The 18,316-nt window shown below is 45.0% G+C and overlaps 1 protein-coding gene across 2 annotated transcripts in view; it reads right to left on the bottom strand.

Moving 5' to 3' along the window:
• The window catches only part of LNX1 (ligand of numb-protein X 1, E3 ubiquitin protein ligase), a 111,979-nt gene that overhangs the window by 82,155 nt on the left and 11,508 nt on the right, over positions 1-18,316 (bottom strand). Inside the window, exon 2 of one of the 2 annotated variants that reach the window (XM_015560095.1) lies at positions 11,819-12,304. In XM_015560095.1, the coding sequence (XP_015415581.1) occupies positions 11,819-12,210 (392 nt within the window). In that variant the 5' untranslated portion in view covers positions 12,211-12,304. Of the gene's footprint in view, positions 1-3,403; positions 3,797-11,818; positions 12,305-18,316 lie in introns of those variants that run through there. The other variant, XM_006757823.2, reaches the window with a different exon arrangement.

The raw sequence follows: 18,316 nt of genomic DNA, 5'->3' as shown, positions 1-18,316 counted from the left end.
GTTGCATTCATTTCCTTTACACACAGGTGCACCATTTCTCTCCACTAATACTAGGAACGAATATTTTAGCAGCTGGATTGCCATGTAATTAGTCTTGGACTGACTTGTTGGTGTGTGCAACAGGAAATATTTTGCTTTCGGGGAACAAGAAAAATAAGTTTATTTGAGTTACAATTATTAATTTGTGCAGTTAGTCATTGTCTAGTAAGTTAATGTTCAGAAAAAATATCAATTTTTATTAAAATGTTCTATGATTTTGTTAATGGTTACTCATTTATTTCAGCCCTTTGTATTTAGCATGTCTCTATTGAAATAAACCTACATTTCTATGAAAATTGAAGCTTTTGTGTGTTTTTTTTTGTGGCCCCCATAAACTTAAACCTTTATTTGGCCCATGATAGCCTTTGAGTTTGACATGCTTGCTGTAGGCATTTGAGTTTAACAACCTCTCCCCTCCACCCCGCCTCCTCCCCCCCTACACACACACACACACACACACACACACACACACACACACGACCACATGCTTAAATGGATTAGCTTCAGATTTTCATCTGGGTCTTGAGGGGACAGGACAGACCAAAAGAATCCCACTCAGATGACAGTGGCAGGAAGAAGGCAAGTTTCCTGGAGCCTGCCAGAGCCTCCACCCAGTCCCCTGCCTCCGAGATCCCAGCAGCCCACGATGGTGAGAGAGGGTCTCCATTTCAGGGCCCTGCAGCCCCCACCCAGTAGCCCTCTCCCGAGACTGCCAAATGGGCCCAGCAGCCCCACTCACTGCTCTCCGCTGCCATTTCCCAAAGCCAAAGCGTTGGTACCAACCCCAGCCACCTCCTCACAGCCTGTTTGCCTGCGCTATTTCCCTCGCCTGAAATGCTCTCTCTTTCCATCCCTGATTTTGCCCACTTCCTATTTACATCAAGATCCAGCTCAAACCCCCAACTTCTCTAGAAGCATTCCATGGCTAATTTCACTGAAGTGGACCATCTCCACCTCTTCTCAACCTCTTACCTACCCTTCTTTTTAAAGACTTTGTGTATATAACTTGTGTGTATACATTTTATCTCCTCAATTAGACTGTCAGCTCCTTGTGGGTGAGTACTGTGCCTAATTTCCTACTGCTGTGCACTTGCCACAGTACCTTAAATGTGTCCTTAATTCACCAGCTAGTTCACTGTCACCAGTAGCATCAGGTAAAAACGCCACATGCTTCTCTCATAAAGCATCCCCAGCAACTGGAAGCCTCCCAGAAAGTTCTATCAAATTAGTTTGGGAACAGTGTCCTGGTGATTTCCTGGCACCGTGCTTCCTGGGTCTCTTCACATTTTGGAAAGAACCGCCTGCTCGTGTCCACTCAACTATTCAACAGAAACATTGCCTTTGACCCACGAACCTGTAGAAGAGAAAACCTCCCTTCCAGGAGGCTATAAAACTGAAAGGACCTCATTGGACAGGCTCCTCAGTAGCACCTGCAGTGGGTCGAATGGTCAGCCCCACTAAAAACTGAAAAAGATAGGTCTACCCACCCGGAACCTGTGATGTGACCTTACTTGGAAAAAGGTCCTTACAATTAAGCTAAAGAGCTCAAGATGAGATCGTCCTGGATTATCCAGGTGGGCCTTAAACCCAATGACAAGTGTCCTCAGAAGAAGAGGAGGAGACATAGACAGGATTGGAGAAGACATAGGTGATGAAGACATAGGAGAAGAAGGTGATGTGGAGGCAGAGATTGGAATTATGTGGCCACAAACCGAGGAGCGACCGGAATCACCAGAAAGTGAAGAGGCAGGGAAGGGACCCTCCCTGGAGCCTTCATAGGAGCCCTGTTGACATCTTAATTTCAAGCTTCTGGCCTCCTGAACTGTGAGGAAACAGATTTCTGTGGTTTTAGGCCGCCAACTGTGGGGTATTTTGTTACAGCAGCCAACAAGGACGTAGGTGGGGAAGGGGTTATGGGTTGGGGGAGGGGAGGCTTTGGCCCTGGCTGTCAGAGACACCAACTTCAGCATTCAGCAAGAGAGAGGAAGGGGACTTTCACAGCCCCAGTTAGTTCTGCCATTGTCTATTTTTCTAGAAAAGCTTCCACGAGGTCCTTATTTCCCCAGAGGTGCTCACTATTCCGGCTTCCGCCAGGTACTTTCTCTTTGAACCTTCTTATCTAAGGTGGAGTGGAGTTACATTCCCATGAGGAAGGACCAGATAATCCTGAAATGTAGAGCCCTCAGAATGGATGGCCTTTCTCCAAGGTCCTAGGCCATTTGCTCCTTCCTCCACTTAGCAAGCATTTATTGAGCATCTACTGTGCTAAACAAATTGGCGAGTCTGGCTAATTACATAAGAGGCCTGGTGATCACCATAGATTCATGGGGATGGAGGCATCTCTATCTAAATATGATCAGCCATGCTTTTCGAGTCTGGGCCCTAGGAACCCTTGTCAGAGTCCCTCTGTTCATTTGCCCACTGACTCTAATTTACACATAAGCCAACCCTTCCTATTTTTACCACACAGATTAGTAAGAAACACATTTTTGCAAATGCTCCAAACACGGAGGCACACCCGGCAGCACTTTTTATATGATTGCTAGTAGCTGTTCACATCCTTCTGCAGCCCTCTTTCCAAGCTTATTAAGAGGAGGAGCCAGAAAAATATCATTGTAGAGGTTGGGGATATGAGTCACTTCCTCTTATAAAACAGACATGGGCCATAGAAGAATGTCTTCCTTCCTTAGAGACACATAGTGAAGTATTTAGAGGTGAAATGTTATGATGATTGCAAAGTACTCCAAACCACTTCAGTAAAGAATAAATAAATGAGGTAAAGGTGGCAACATGTTAATCATTAAATCTAGGTGATAGGAATATGGGTGCTCCCTACACAGTTCTTTCTGCTTTCCCATATGTTTAAAGATTACCCCAAATAAAAACAGAATGGATAAGTATTTTCTACATATAGGGCTACCTTTCCCCTGTGCTGACACACTATGTGTGTCGCGGGTATGGAGACCAACAGTCTCAGAAAGGGATGATATCTGTTTCAATGAGAAGTGCCCGAGAGAGGCTGCAGATCTGTGCGTGCAAGCTCTGCTCTTAGGTTCTATTTATGGAAGGAACAGAAGACACATCTATTGAGAGAAAGCGGAGTACAAAAGAGAGCAGCGTTGGCATAGAAGCAGGAAAGAAATGCCTCGTTGGGAAAGCACCGCCTCAGAAAGACGTGTTTTTCTGTGAAGTCACGGACAGCCGAACATTGCTTTACCCGGCTGGCAGGGTGATTTGTCCAAGTGCATCCAGTGCATGTGGAATTTATTCCTCTAAACACACAGACCAGCCGGGAACTGACTCAGGTCCCATCCCCAACATCCCCGACACACCAACCCGGGCAGGCAGTTACCGGGGGACTCACAGTTCTGAGTACAGGAAGTGCAGGTTGCCCACATTGTCAATGTAGTTGGCAGGGCTGAGCCAAGGCAGGACCAGCAACAGAAGCGCCTTCATTTTCCGAGCAGTGTGCTGCTTTCTTCCTGGCCACCTTCTCTGGCAGCTGCAGGGGCCCGGCCCGGCCCGGCCCCTTTACACAAACCTTGCCATGTCCTCACAATCAGTAGACCATAAGGAGTCTCAGAGCCCTTCAATCGAGCCCCGCTGATAAATAAATCCTGGGCCTGTAAGAGGATTGCACCCTGTGATTCTCAGACAGGGAAATAGGAGAACGGAGGGTCCTACCATGGTTGGCAAGAGGGCTTAGGCTGAGAGTGAGCAGGCTGATGCCCGGGAAAGGGACCTGCCCCTCCTGCAGGATGCCGACTGGCTCTTGAGGAGCAGCTGGTACATTTACATCACTGGCCGGGAGCAGATGGGCTGGAAGCTGAACTGTGCTGGGAGAGGGCAGGAGCATGGCATGTTCAGGCCCACGGCGTGAATGAGCAAACAACCAAGGCTGTCCTCCAGCTAGCAGAGGAAGACACTGAGGAGTCAGCAGCTTGGGAAGACAGGCTGGAGACCTGAGCTCACAGTGAGCCTGCAGATACTGCGACACAGAAGGACGATACGCGAACCGACTCCGCCTCTAAATGTATGTTTAGAACATGCATTGAAGGTGTGTTACCGCCTACTGCCCTGACAGACATGAGAGAAGGGGTGGCTTCCTTGCTAATTTTTGAAAATTATTCTCTTTGAGGAAAACAAAGAGCCTTGATAGATAGGAAGTTCTGCCCAAACAATGTTCAGGCTGCTGTTCTGTGAGGAAAATGGCCCTCCGTGCCTCCCTCTCTGCTGAGTGATTATAAGCTCTGGTACTAGCTGTAGGACCCAGGCATTTCAGTTAAGCCCCTGAGCCTCAGTCATCTCATCTTTGAAATGGAACTAATAATGCCTCACTTGCTTGGGCCACATCATCTCTTCTAGCTTTCAGATCTGTGTTTCCAGACTATCCTATCAACTCGGCAGTAGGACATCTAAGCCGGCCTAAGCTCCAGAATGCCACAGAAGCCCCAGCAGTCCTCTCCTTCTCCATATTCAAGAAGATCAAAATCCATTTTGCCAACTCCAGGCCTGAATCTTAATAGAAATGGCTTAAAGAGATAATTTCATTAATAACAACCAAGCAATCACAGCAAACTACACTTGCTGGGAAGACCAGAGAAAAATCTACAGGATGAGACCAACTGCAATAAACTGTGTAGGAAAGTAGGAATTTAGCATCAGCGATCTGCATTTTCCTGAAGCGGGCCTAAAATAGATCAAATACAGTAGACTCTTAGAATGTGCAGATTTAATTTCTACAGTTTAAATCCAAGGTAAGCAGCCTTGATAAAGCATGACATGAATGAATGTTGTTGAGGCCCTAATTTGAATTCCATTTCCTTTAAGTCTGGTATGCAAGAGTGAGTCAGAGCTGGTGAAGAGCAGCAAAAAGGAAGTAAGATTTGGTATTTAGATGCTGGAGCCAAACAGGCTTGAGTTTGAACCTGAACTCCACCACATACTAGCTGTGTGACCCTGAGCATGTTGTTGAACCTCTCTGAACCTCCATTTCCTCCTCAGTGAAAGAAAGACAATAATAATAGGGCTTCCTCATAGTATTGTTATGAAGGTAAAATGAGATAGTGCCTATGAAGAACAAAGGGCTCAATGAGTGTTAGCTCTTGTTATAAATATTGTTAATAATAATTACTAATGATAGTGAATGGGCCTAGCTGGCAGCTCAGCACCTATTTCCAAAAGACTTTGTTATTCTCATCTGCCCTTTCTTTCCTCCTGTACATGAGGAACATGACATGTTACATTGTTTTCCTGACTGTGGAGTTTCACAGTGTCCTGAGACATGCTCTACTGTATAGCTCAGAACCCATAAGCAGCATTGTATATAAGAAAGCGTGTGGGTTTCAGAGGATACTGGATTGCATTTTTGCTCAACTTGGACATGTCAGGTTGCCTCTCAAAGTCTCTGTGAAAAAAATAAGAATGCCTGTCCTTTCACTCTTTGCATTTCAAGAGGATAAAATTCACTAATGGATATGAATGCAATATCATATCAAAAGTGAAGGTATTGGTTTTTGTTGTTCTTACATCACTTGCAAAAACTGCCATTTGCCTATCCAATATCTAATCTCCTCTTCTTCCTTTTAACAGATGCCAAGTTTTGTTCACGGTGATAATGCACTTAACCTCTCTCACAGATGTAATACAATATTGGCCAATGAGGTATAAGCAGAAATTAATTACTGGGTGAAGCATCCAAGAATGCTCTTTACAGAATGAAGTCTCAGTCTGCACATTGTATTTTGCCCTTCCTGTTTTGTTCTTCCTGCTTGGTTCTTCCTACCTGGAACTTGGATGTGATGCTGGAGTCTGAGCAGCCATATTGAGAACATGAGGTGACAAACTCAAGAATGAAAGCTAATCTGAAAAGCAGCAGGATACTAGATTTCTGGTGGCACCATGCCAACATCATAGACTTCCTACCCCCAGAATTTGTGGTAAGTCAGAAAAAGAAAACTTTTAATAGTTAAACCAATATAACTTGAATTTTCATTCTCTCCCATCAGATGTAATCCTAACTAATACAATCCCTTGGGAATAAAAATTCCACCTTTAAATGGTCATGAATTTCTCTGTGGCTTACTTGTCAGTAAACAGTTCTAACCCTAATCCTTGACTGTCTACATCCTATTTATCCTTTAAATGTCATCTCAGGTATTACCTACCACCTCCTATTTTTTGGTTTCTTGTATCTTCATTAAACAGGGAACTCCTTGAAGAAGGAGTTCTACTGATCATGTTCTTCATCATATCCTCACTATAGTATGTGGAACGCAGTAGATAATAAATATTTGTAGAACCAAAAAGAATTTGGCTCAAAGAGTCAATTTTTTGGACTAGCTTTCTTGATCAGAGACAAGTTAACAAAACAGGACTTCAAACTTATAAGAGCCATGGTAGGGGTTAAGCATTATAAAGATGGATAATAAATGACCAGGAAAAAAGAAAAAAAGGTAAGAAAGATTTCTGGATGAGTACCCAGGAGAATATTATTTCTTTAAATAATTGCTTGGAGCACAGTCTGATGGAGATTCAATGGTTCTGTCAAAGGTAATGCAGAAACATTGCCTCATTTCTTCCATGCCCAAGAAAGTCAAATTAGTGGCTCTTGGCTAGGTAAGGCCAGGAAAACGTTGGGTTCAGGGCAGGAAAGTTACATGAAGGATAAATGTCAAGGTTATAGGGAGATGTTGAGCCAGGCAGTAATGACCAACCAGACTTGTAACTTACCTACCTCCCCTAGGGTAACACTCCCCCAGACCTTCAGTCCAGCAGTATAATCTTCCCTGCACTGTACACAGCTAGCTGAGCTTGTGTGGGACTGACTGAACACACTCCAGAAAAGGTCAAGAGAGGTTCCAGGGTAGGTCTTTGGAGAAGAAACTTCCAGGACACTGGGGTGCAAAGTCAATCAACAAAATAACACCAGAGAGCCTTCAGTCAGGTGTGCCAATTGTATCGGATTTTCATTCAGGGCTGATTCCAAAACAGTGAACAAAGATCTCTTTATTCATGCTAGTTAATACTTAAGAAGGGGCAGCTTTATTATTGCCCATTTCTATTATCCCATATAATAAAAGCCTAATATGCAAATTGTCCCCTTGGGCAGTCGTTTGACTGTGAGTTCGACCAGGAGACTGGGAGTTTGACCGCTTGCTATGATGTGCACTGACCACCAGGGGGTGGCACAGAACACGGTGGGTGTTGGCGACACTGGCAGTGGGCGGCAGTGGAGGCGCTGCTGGCCCTGATGGGCCCCAATGAGAGCGGGACAGTGGTGCCAGGCCAAGGCGGGTGTGAGGGGGGCAGGGGGCGATCACCACACAGATGGGGACCTGTGGCAGTGGCAGCAGTGGATGGGGCCGCCACCTGACTCCCAGGCACTGAGGGAGCTGGGCAGGAGGCCCCAACCGATTGTCCTGCAGGTGGGATGGTGGAGCAAGAGAAGGGGCAGCACCAGGCCATAGTGTGGCGCCAGGTAGGGCTGTGGGGCTACGGGGCTGCCGGGCTGCAGGGCTGGGAGGCTGGAGGCACAAGCTGGGGCTGCGAGCCTGGAGACATGAGCTGGGGCCTGATATCTACAGGCCACCCTGAGGGACCCCACCCATGCATGAATTTGTGCACCAGGCCTCTAGTCTTCCATAAGAGAGAAATTAAGGGCACAGTGACTTGTCCTATGAAACAATTCAGTGTGGGTGTGCTTTCAATTTCTCTCTTTTACCTTTAAAATGTCATTTCCTCAGAGGCAGATATCATGGCTCATATAGACTTCTCTTTCTTCCTTCAGGGTCTGGCCTATTGTGGATCTTGATAAATATTACAGATGCAGATGATGATATTACAGAATAAAGATGTAATCTTGAGCCTAAGATCACTCCCACTCAGAATCAAGGAAGTGAAAGCTTTGGCTCCTCCATACACCCCCTGATGGTCTGGGCCAAGAGGGATGCATTGAACTGGCCCTCTGTGGCGCCCTGGCTATGTCTGCTGGCAATGCCCCTTGGTCAGGAAGGCTGCCATTTGATTTGACAAGCCCATTAGCCTCGTGGGAATTCTTTGCAGAAGACCCATGTGAGGGCGTCTGCAAGCATCTAAGAGGGCAGAAGCCAAAAGAATTAAGCCAGCGGATTTCAAACATTAGTTCACACGCCCAGATTCACTCCCATAGAAGAGCTCTCTAGTCTGAAGTCAGAGACAGCGGTCCAAGGAGTTGCTGGCCCAGCCAGTCATGCACACCCACAGTCCATCCTAAATGTTTTCCTTAAGGGTTTATATTCAACTAAGGATCTGGAGTGCTTAGATAACAATGTTTAGAAATGACACAAATTCTGGGGAGGACAGGCAGCATTTGTTTACAGATGAGATGCCATCTGCCTGCATCCCTGACTCAAGTGGACTGCTATTATTAGCACGATCCTATGGACAACCCATAAACCGAGACCTTGGCTGATGGGGAAAACATTTCTCTCTACCTGATGGTCTTTTCTAGAGAATGAAAACATTGCTGATGTGGTTATTTCTGCCAGATCTTGTAACTAAGGAGCCAATTCTCATTTTACAGGTAGATACACCTAAGTACGGAGTTTCCCATGATGCTCAGGACTGAGCTCTCCTGGACACACTTGGAGGGAGTGTGTGGGCTCCTCTGAGTCACACAGTGGTTTTCAACCAGAATTAATGCTGAGTTCTCCATAGTAGGTAGATTCTGCCTGCAAAGTTTACATTCATATAGTGCCAGAGGCCAAAGAACATTTTTTAAACTCATTACATCTAAATCCTAAAACCAAGATGCAAAATTGATAAACAAAGCAATCTTCTAGTACAAACCTATGACAACACCCCCCTGCAGGCAGCCACCAACCTGGAGGCCTCACACAGAAACGTAAGGAAACACTTGCCTCTCAGTTTTCCCAGTCCGAGGATAACTATTTAATCTTAATGTCCCTTCTCAGGGGAGGAAGAGGCAGTCTACTGGCTCAGGCCCAGGCCTAAGGCCCAAGAGGGCTCTGGACTCAGGTTCTGGATTAGCTCCAATTCTTCATCCTTGCCAACAAAATGCCCAGGGGCTGGGAGGAGAGGAAGTGTATATTAAGCATTTGATGACTAACATGCACCATATTTTTGGAAATGTTGGTTTCAACCTACTTAGGAAGTTGAAGTGTGGAGAGGATCCAGAGCGCGTGCTGAGGCACCGCGCCTCCTCCCGTGGGAGTTTTCCCTCCAGAGAGCTGCTGACGGGCACCTGTGAAGGGCTCCAAGGCCACAGCTCATAGAGGTGATTTTAATTAGTTTTGCATTTCCCCCCCCTCACTGTTGTTTTCCCAATGTGCATGCCGTTCTCAGCTGAGGGTTCATCAAGCCTTTATCCCAGGGTTCCTTGAGGCATGTGGGCCAACAACCTGCATGGGCGGTGAATGAAATTCCCACTTGGGACAGGTAGGTGGGCTTGTGGCATCTCCCTCCTGGAAACCCCACAAGTCCTCAACATCCTCTTCCCAGCCTTTCCCCTGCCCCACTTCTGCTCTAGCCTTGCCCTTAGGTCCATGTGCCATCTTATCTCAATTTTTTAAAAAGAATATTCTGGGCCCTAAATCAGCTCTAGGTGAGGGGGTGTGGGGGACCTGTTGGGTTTTCTCTTTCTCTCCAGAGAGCACCTCCATGTATTTCCTTCTCTCTCTTTTTTCCCCTTTTCCTGAAAAACTCCTGCGGTGGGCAGAATAATGAGCACCCCAAGATGTCCAACTGCTAATCCTCAGAACCTGTGAATCTGCTATCTTACAGGGCCAAAGGGATTTGCAGGGGTGGCCAAGGAAAGGCTCTTGAGATGAGGAGAGGATCCTGGATTATCCAGGTGGATGTAATGCGTGCCCTCATGAGAGGGAGGCAGGAGGGCCAGAGTCACAGAAGATGTGAAGAGAGAGAGAGAGAGAGAGAGAGAGATTCTATGCTGCCGGCCCTGAATATAGAGAAAGGGGCCACAAGCCAAGGAAGGAAGATGGCCTCCAGAACCTGGAAAAGGCAGGTCAAGCAATTCTCCCTGAACAGCCAAAACAAACCAGCCCTCTCTACACCTTGAGACCCAGGTTGGACCTAGAACCCTCAGAACTGTAAGATAACACATTTTTGTGCTTTAAAGCCATTAAGTTTGTGATCAATTGTTACAGCAATAAATGGAAACCCCAACACAAATGTATAAATTGCAACAACCCAGGAACATAGGAATACCAGGGCCTTCTCAGCTCCAGTCTTGGCCCCGGTTCTGTACCAGCATCTGCAGCTCCTACCTCACCTCTGGCCCCAGGCCTACTTCCCTCCAGACAATACCTCCCCTACCTGGGTAAAACTTTTAGCAAAGGTCACAGATAGACTCCCTATCTCCTTCTCCTCCAGCCACTCCTCCTTCCAGTCAATCAAAGAAGAGGAGCATCCTAGCTTAAATACCAACAATAACAGAGGGTCAGGGGCAACCCAGGCATCAGAGTTTGATGCATTTGGTTCTCCATCGTGGGGAGAAAAACGAGTTCACTGACATAACTGGTTCCTGGTATGGAACCATGGGGGAAGCATTACACCCAGGCCATTGCTTTGGAGGCAAACTTCATGTTAGAGAATCGGCATGTCCCCAAAGACAAAGACAGATTCATGTCCTAAGGAATGTGACCTTTAGAAAAAAATACCTGCACCTGCCTCTGGTCATGACAGAAACCAAGATAAACACCGGCTTCCAAATTTCCTCTTACAAAAGAATTGTGGCTTACTGTCTACACTTTGCTAAACACCTTAACTGTCCTAAGAGAGGACCTCATGTGGAACAAGACCCAGGGCCGCCCTGAGGAATGCCCACCACATGAGAATGCAGGTGGGCAAAATAAGAGGTGGGCAGGTGGCGCAGGGGACAGAGCCCACCAGCAGGGCTGACCTGCTGCCAGTGTGTGCACCTTGGCTGAAAAGTTCATAGGACAATTCGCTTAAAGGACAAAAGTTCTCTAAATTTCTCATTTTCATCCTTAGTTGAAAATATCTTATATCTCTTCAAAGAACAGCCGGCTTTGCCAATTCCCATACAGAGGAAGTTCTAATAATTGTGGGTCACGTTAGGAGACTTTTTTTTTCTTACATGAAAAGACAAGCAATGCCCACCTGGAAATCTTATTGGGGACCATGAACCTCAGAGAAAGCTGCTCCCAGATCTTTCCGGTATCTTTCGCATTTCAAAATGCACGCATATGAAAGTAGCCAGCCACAAGAAGGCAAACCCCGGATGATCCCTCTTTTCTAGTTTCCTAGAATAGCCAAGTTCATAGAGACAGAAAGTTGAATCACGATACCAATTCTGGAGGGAAGGGAGAGGGGGTGTTTGTTGAACGGGAACCAAGTTTCAGTTCTGGAAGATGACAAATGTTCTGAGGATGGGTGACGTTGAGGGATGATGCACAACAATGTGAATGCACTGAACTGTACACTTAAAAATCATTAAAATGATAACTTACATCTTATGTCTATTTTACCACCAAAAAAAAAAAAAAAAAGAAACGCCCTGTAAACACATACATAACACAACTCGACCATGTGCCATTTCCTTACACTGAACCCTGACCGTAACACCTAACATGTTACTTATTTTGAAGGAGTCCTCTCATTGGTTGCAAAAGAAGACAAACAAAGCTTCGCACAGAGCGACCAGGGCCTGGGAGCCAGCCCCGCCCTCAGGAACAGGTGAGTCCCAGCTGCCCCTGGAGGGCGGGGCTGCTCAGGATCTGCGGGGAAGAGGCCCTACCTGGTTTGGAAGTGATGCTCCAGGTCACAGCGCTGCAGCACCTCGGCGCAGTGCTCGGCGAATGGGCAGGTCACCGTGAGCTTGCTGAGGAGCTTGTGGACCAGGATGCTGGACTTCTTGCAGTGCTGGAGGACCAGGGGCTGGCGGTCCAGGGGGCAGAAGTCCTTACTCACCAGGAAGTTGGTGAGGCAGACAGTGCAGTAGGTGTGTCCACAGGGAGTGTCCAGAGGGTCCAGCAAGGCTTGCAGGCAGATGTGGCAGATGAGGTCGTCGTCCACATCTTCTGTGTAGGTGTAGAAGTGGTTTTCCTCGGGGGAGTGGGCTTGGCCACACACCACACACAGGGGCTCAGGGCTGGGATCTGGGTCATCGGCAGGGTCTGACTGGCTCATGGTTGACTGCGGGGACAAGATGACAGGAAACCAATCCAGCAAAACGATATTTCCTCGGGAGCCAATCAAGATCTTCTAGGAGCCATCCGCAAACCTAAAATAGAGCAAGAGGACATCTTTGTTTTCACAGCAAACGGAAGACCCTGTGTTACAGACATGAGACAATGCTGCCTGTAGACAGGGAACCGGTCCCTGGTGCAGAAGGCCAGCGTTGAGTGACAGGACCGTGGGGAAACCACTTTGCCTCATCATGCCTCAGTTTAACCATCTTTCCAGAGGGAATAACGTTTACCTTTAACCTTCTCATGGTGGTGTAGTAAAAATCATTTGGGTACTATCTGAGAAATGCCTAGAAGAGGCATTACTGCATGGTACGTAGATAGTGCTCAATAAATATTTGTTAGTATTCTTGTATGTATTGCTATCGAATTCATTTTGTCTACAGTCTAGCTCAATTGGCCTAGAAACTGAAATCTATCACTCCTACAAGGGATCTTTTGGCTTTACACACACACACATACACATACACATATATGTGTGTGTGTAAATAGATATAGATATAGATATAGATATAGATATAGATATAGATATATCTTTCAAACCAATAGAATACTATCACGTTATGTATTTTCCTTTGGTATAGGAATCCAAAATAATGGAGTTATCAACGTACATATTAAAATCTATGAAGTCTCTTGGAAAATCAGTCAATAAATATTTATTTTTTATTTTTATTTATTGATTTTAGAGATTGAGAGAGGAAGTGGGGAGAGAGAGAAAGAGAGAGAGAGAGAGAGAGAGAGAGAGAGAGAGAGAGAGAAGCATTGATTTGTTGTTCCACTTATTTATGCATTCATGGATTGATTCTTGTATGTGCCCTGACAGGGGGTAGAACCTACAACCGTGGCATATCAGGACGATGCTCTAACCAAGGGAACTACCCAGCCAGGGAAAGAAATAATATTTCTGGCACCAGCTCTGACCTAGGGAGTGAGTTGGGTAGAGAGACCGTGCAGAGGTCTTTAAAGGCGATGCCCCTGCTCTCACGGAGTCTCCAGTCCAGGGGAGTGGACATGAGCACAGCTTGTTAGCAGCCCAGGTAAGCTTGCAAGCAGAGGTATGCGCCGGAGAATCTGGGTCAGCTCTCAAGATGATTAGGAATCCCAAACCCACACTGTCCCCCAACTCAACTTTGTTCTTTTCTGAAAGTAAATGAAAAGACTGAAAGCGTTTCACAAGAACAGCAAGACACACGAATAACCCATCAGGAAATTAGCCACATTTGGAAATAGCATGCAGTCATAAATTGTGTTATATCTTTTTTCTTATCCAAATAAAGTCCAAGGCTGTTTGTACAAACATCGCCTTATCTCAAAAAGAAAATACACTGACTTCAAACTTCCATTGGGTCAGCTTCGTGTTTATATTTCTGTGCTGTGCTGATATGCCAGGAAGAAGACTCTAGTTAGGTTGAAGTAAAATACCCGAGAATGTGAAAACATTTAGGAACCATAGTATTTTCTTTAGCATCAGAAGGACTACAGAAGGCTAAGGTAGAAGGTACAGGAGAAAATGAAGTTGTTTCTACACAAATTTTACGGAAATCTACCCAACTGCCATTTGTCATCAAGGCTGCTAGAAGGTTCTAGAACCACACAGGGAAAAACTTAAATGGCATGAGAAACAGTTGAAAGATAAACATAAAAAATGGAAACGGGCCACCCAAAAGATTATCCTCTACCACAGAAAAAATAAGGTTCACATGTTTTGAACTAAAGCTCTAGAGTTTGACATGCTTGCTCTAGATCTTTTAAAAGTTTCTCTGTAAGAATTTGGTCAAATACTCTCTCACGTGTTTTGGCCCATCTATTCTCTTTCATGGGCTGTACCAGAAAACAAGAGGAATGTCGCTCTGGTTGTACCACTGAAAAGACAACCTCACCTTCTGGGCCATTCCCACTGTGGTGAGATGGTGGAGCAGACCGCAGGCCGGGCGTTTGGATTCACACTATGCTCTGGGAGGTGTCAGGCGCATTAGCGTCTTGCAGTGGAGGAGGGATGAGAGGGAGCTGACTGCCTAGCCCCGCACAGTCTCAGCTCCACTTTGTTGCTTTGACTCATCACCTTCCTTATAATATTCTATTTGAAGAACACTGGCTTCAAAACAAACAAACAAACATACAGCCACCAGACTAGGTACTAAACGTCCCTTCCAGAAGTAGAGTTCTGTGATTCTGTGCCAATAAATTGGAGGTGTTTTATTTTAAGTGATTAGCTCTTTGGGAAAATCCTTTTTTCCTTTGCTTTCTAGCAGTTTTTTGAGCATTGACCATGTGCCAGGCACTGTGCTAGGGGCCTTATATATTATGCTATGTAATCCTCACAAATCCCCAGGGTCTTCTGTTTGCTTTTCATTTAATAGATAAGGAAACTGAAGTGTAATGTGTAAGTAACTTGTTAGCCACACAGAAAGAGAAACAAAACCCAGAAGGGACAACTGACTTCAGTTTCTGCATCAATTCTGCTGCTTGTCTCCCAGCATCTTTCCTGATTATGACTAGTCAGAATCCCAATAACATAACTAACCAAATACAAGAGCCATGGGAAATGAGAAGTTTTAACATCTCATTATGTCCCATGGCAAGTAGGTTTCTCCAAGCTCTCTGAATCAAAAGTTTACTTGACTTTATTGAGGGCTCAAATGCCTAAGATAGAATTAATGGTGTGGGGCAAGCAAAAATGGAAGGTTTTAGATCCAACTCCAGTCTTCCTTCCTTCCTTCCTTCCTCCCTTCCTCCCTTCCTTCCTTCCTTCCTTCCTTCCTTCCTTCCTTCCTTCCTCCCTTCCTTCCCCCCCTGCCCGCTTCCTTCCTTCTTTCCCTCTTTCTCTCCCTCTCCCTCTCCCTCTGAGAGCAATTTGAATTCCCTGGCACTTAAGCATGTACATAAACCAGATTCTTCATATAATATTAATGTAAACACTGCTGTATATATTTTCTAACTTTGCTTTAGACTAAATAAAGCCTATAAGAATAAACACAGATCATGAGAGAACTGACTGAACAAGCAGTTTTGGCTCTAAAGAAAGAACTAGTGAGACTTTAAAAAAATATGATTAAGAACATTTACCTGACATTTCTTATTTCCGGTTTACGTGTTATAAACATGTATAATCTATCATGCTTTTAGACATAGATGTGCCTCGCTGCTGGACTGAGAAGAAATGATCAAAAATCATTAAGGCTTAAACAGTAAACTATTTTCTTCCCTCAAAATGAACGAGAGGACCTGTCAGCTTTGGGCTCCTTTATGTGTCAGCCATCAGCACTTCTGGCCCTGGCAGAAGGAGAGAAAGCTGTGATATGGCCTTTTTTAAAAAAATAAAATAAAATATTTTATTGATTTTTTTTTTTTACAAAGAGGAAGGGAGAGGGATAGAGAGTTAGAAGCATCGATGAGAGAGAAACATCGATCAGCTGCCTCGTGCACACCTTCTACTGGGGATGTGCCCGCAACCAAGGTACATGCCCTTGACTGGAATCGAACCTGAGACCTTTCAGTTTGCAGGCCGATGCTCTATCCACTGAGCCAAACCAGTTAGGGATTTTTTACAGTTGGGGAAAGAGCACAGAAGTGGATTCCCTCCTTGGGTGTGCATATGGGGGTTGGGAGAGGTACAACCCTACTGTGGCTTAGGAACCATTTTTTTCTCCTCCACCTCTGATTTGGGGTAGACTAGAAGCCTGAGGTTTTTAGAGAGGTGTGGCTCAGTGGTTGAACCAGGAGGTTAGGGTTTGATTCCTGATCAGGACACATGCCTGGGTTGCAGGCTCCATCCCCAGTAGGGAGCGTTCAGGAGGCAGCTGATCAGTGATTCTCTGTCATCATTGATGTTTCTATCTTTCGCTCCCTCTCTCTTCCTCTTTGAAATAAATAAAAAAAATATTTTTAAACATCAGTTGGAAAAACAAAATAGCCTTTGGAGTATAGTCTGTTTGGAGGTAGAAACACTTTTTCATGAGATGAATTCCCAGAACAATGGAGTCCCTGTGTGCTATGATCCCACTAGCTCTCCTTTAAATGCACCCTAGCATTACAGACAATGGCTACCTGATGAAGCCACCAGAGTAAACCATATACCCACTAGGAAGGCTATGGAGAAACTTACCATTTGGCATGCTGCCCTGACAATTCCACATTTCCTCCCACTAACAGGATAAGACTTAACTCTACAGCATCCTTTCAATAGCGGCATGAGTCATGGTTTCCCAACAACACTGATGGGATATCATTTTATGAAAAAGAATCCATCCTAAACAACCCAAGTACCCATCAATAGACAAGTGGATAAAAAAGCTGTGGTATGTATATACAAAGGAATATTACTTTGGAAACAAAAAAGAATGACAGCAGTAGGGAGCGTTCAGGAGGCAGCTAATCAGTGATTCTCTGTCATCATTGATGTTTCTATCTTTCGATCCCTCTCTCTTCCTCTTTGAAATAAATAAAAATATATTTTTAAACATCAGTTGGAAAAATAAAATAGCCTTTGGAGTACAGTCTGTTTGGAGGTAGAAATACTTTTTCTTACAAAATAAATGAATAAACCAATAAGAAACAGACTCATAAACACACAAAACAGACTGATGGTCTGAAGGGAGGGCGTTGGGGGACTGGCAGAAAGAGATGAAGGGACTGACAGTATTCCCAGAACAATGGAGTCCCTGTGTGCTATGGTCCCACTAGCTCTCCTTTAAATGTACCCTAGCATTACAGACAATGGCTATCTGATGAAGCCACCAGAGTAAACCATATTACCCGCTAGGAAGGCTATGGAGAAACTTACCATTTGGCATGCTGCCCTGACAATTCCACATTTCCTCCCACTAACAGGATAAGACTTAACTCTACAGCATCCTTTCAATAGCGGCATGAGTCATGGTTTCCCAACAACACTGATGGGATATCATTTTATGAAAAAGAATCCATCCTAAACAACCCAAGTACCCATCAATAGACAAGAAACTGTGGTACATCTACACATTGGAAATTATGCTTCTATAAAAAGGAACTCCTACCATTTGCAACAACATGGATGGAACTGGATGTACCTATGCTCAATGAAATAAGACAGTCAGAGAAAGACAAATATCATATTATTTTACTTACATATGGAATCTAAAGAACAAAATAAATGAATAAACCAATAAGAAACAGACTCATAAACACACAAAACAGACTGATGGTCTGAAGGGAGGGCGTTGGGGGACTGGCAGAAAGAGATGAAGGGACTGACAGGTAAGGCTGATCGTTGTCATAGAGTCCTGGGGATGGAAAGTGCAGCATCGGGAATGTAGGGTAACTGTGTGAGGTGCCAGGAGGGTACTGGCACTATTCGGAGGGTCACTTTGTAAAGTATGTGCTCGTCTAACCACTATGCTCCGTACCTGAAGGTAACTGTGTGAGGTGCCAGGAGGGTACTGGCACTCTCTGGAGGGTCAGTTTGTAAAGTATGTGCTCATCTAACCACTATGCTCTGTACCTAAAAGCAATATAAAATAATATTAAAAGTAAACTGTGATTGAAAAACTTAAAAAGGGGGGAAAAAAGGAATCCATCCTTATAGTCAAAGGGCAGCATGTCCTGCATTGCTACTTTAACCTCGATAAGGGGGGGAAGGAATCCATCCTTATAGTCAGAGGGCAGCATGTCCTGCATTGCTGCTTTAACATCGATGAAACCTTGCAGCCATTGACCTACAGGTTGAACGGCGGCCTTGAGAGATGGTCCTTAAATGCAACAGGCCTTTATTACGTTATAAAACAGAACATTCTGCCTTTGGAAAGCATTAACTATTAGAGAGGGCGAGTTCATACATTGAGCAAAAAAGTTGTCTCTCTAGAACTCACCCAGCCCTCCATCGGTGCCAGCATTATCCTAGGAGCTATTCAGAATGTGCATCGCTCATTAAGTCCCCTAATGAACATTCTGCCTTTGGAAAGCATTAACTATTAGGGAGGGCGAGTCCATACATTGAGCAAAAAATTTGTCTCTCTAGAACTCACCCAGCCCTCCATAGGTGCCACATTATCCTAGGGGCTATTCAG

The sequence above is a fragment of the Myotis davidii genome, unplaced genomic scaffold, assembly GCF_000327345.1.
Source record: "Myotis davidii unplaced genomic scaffold, ASM32734v1 scaffold173, whole genome shotgun sequence".
Lineage (NCBI taxonomy): Eukaryota > Metazoa > Chordata > Mammalia > Chiroptera > Vespertilionidae > Myotis > Myotis davidii.
Note: the sequence above shows the minus strand (reverse complement) of the source record. Positions and strands in the feature narration are given on the sequence as shown.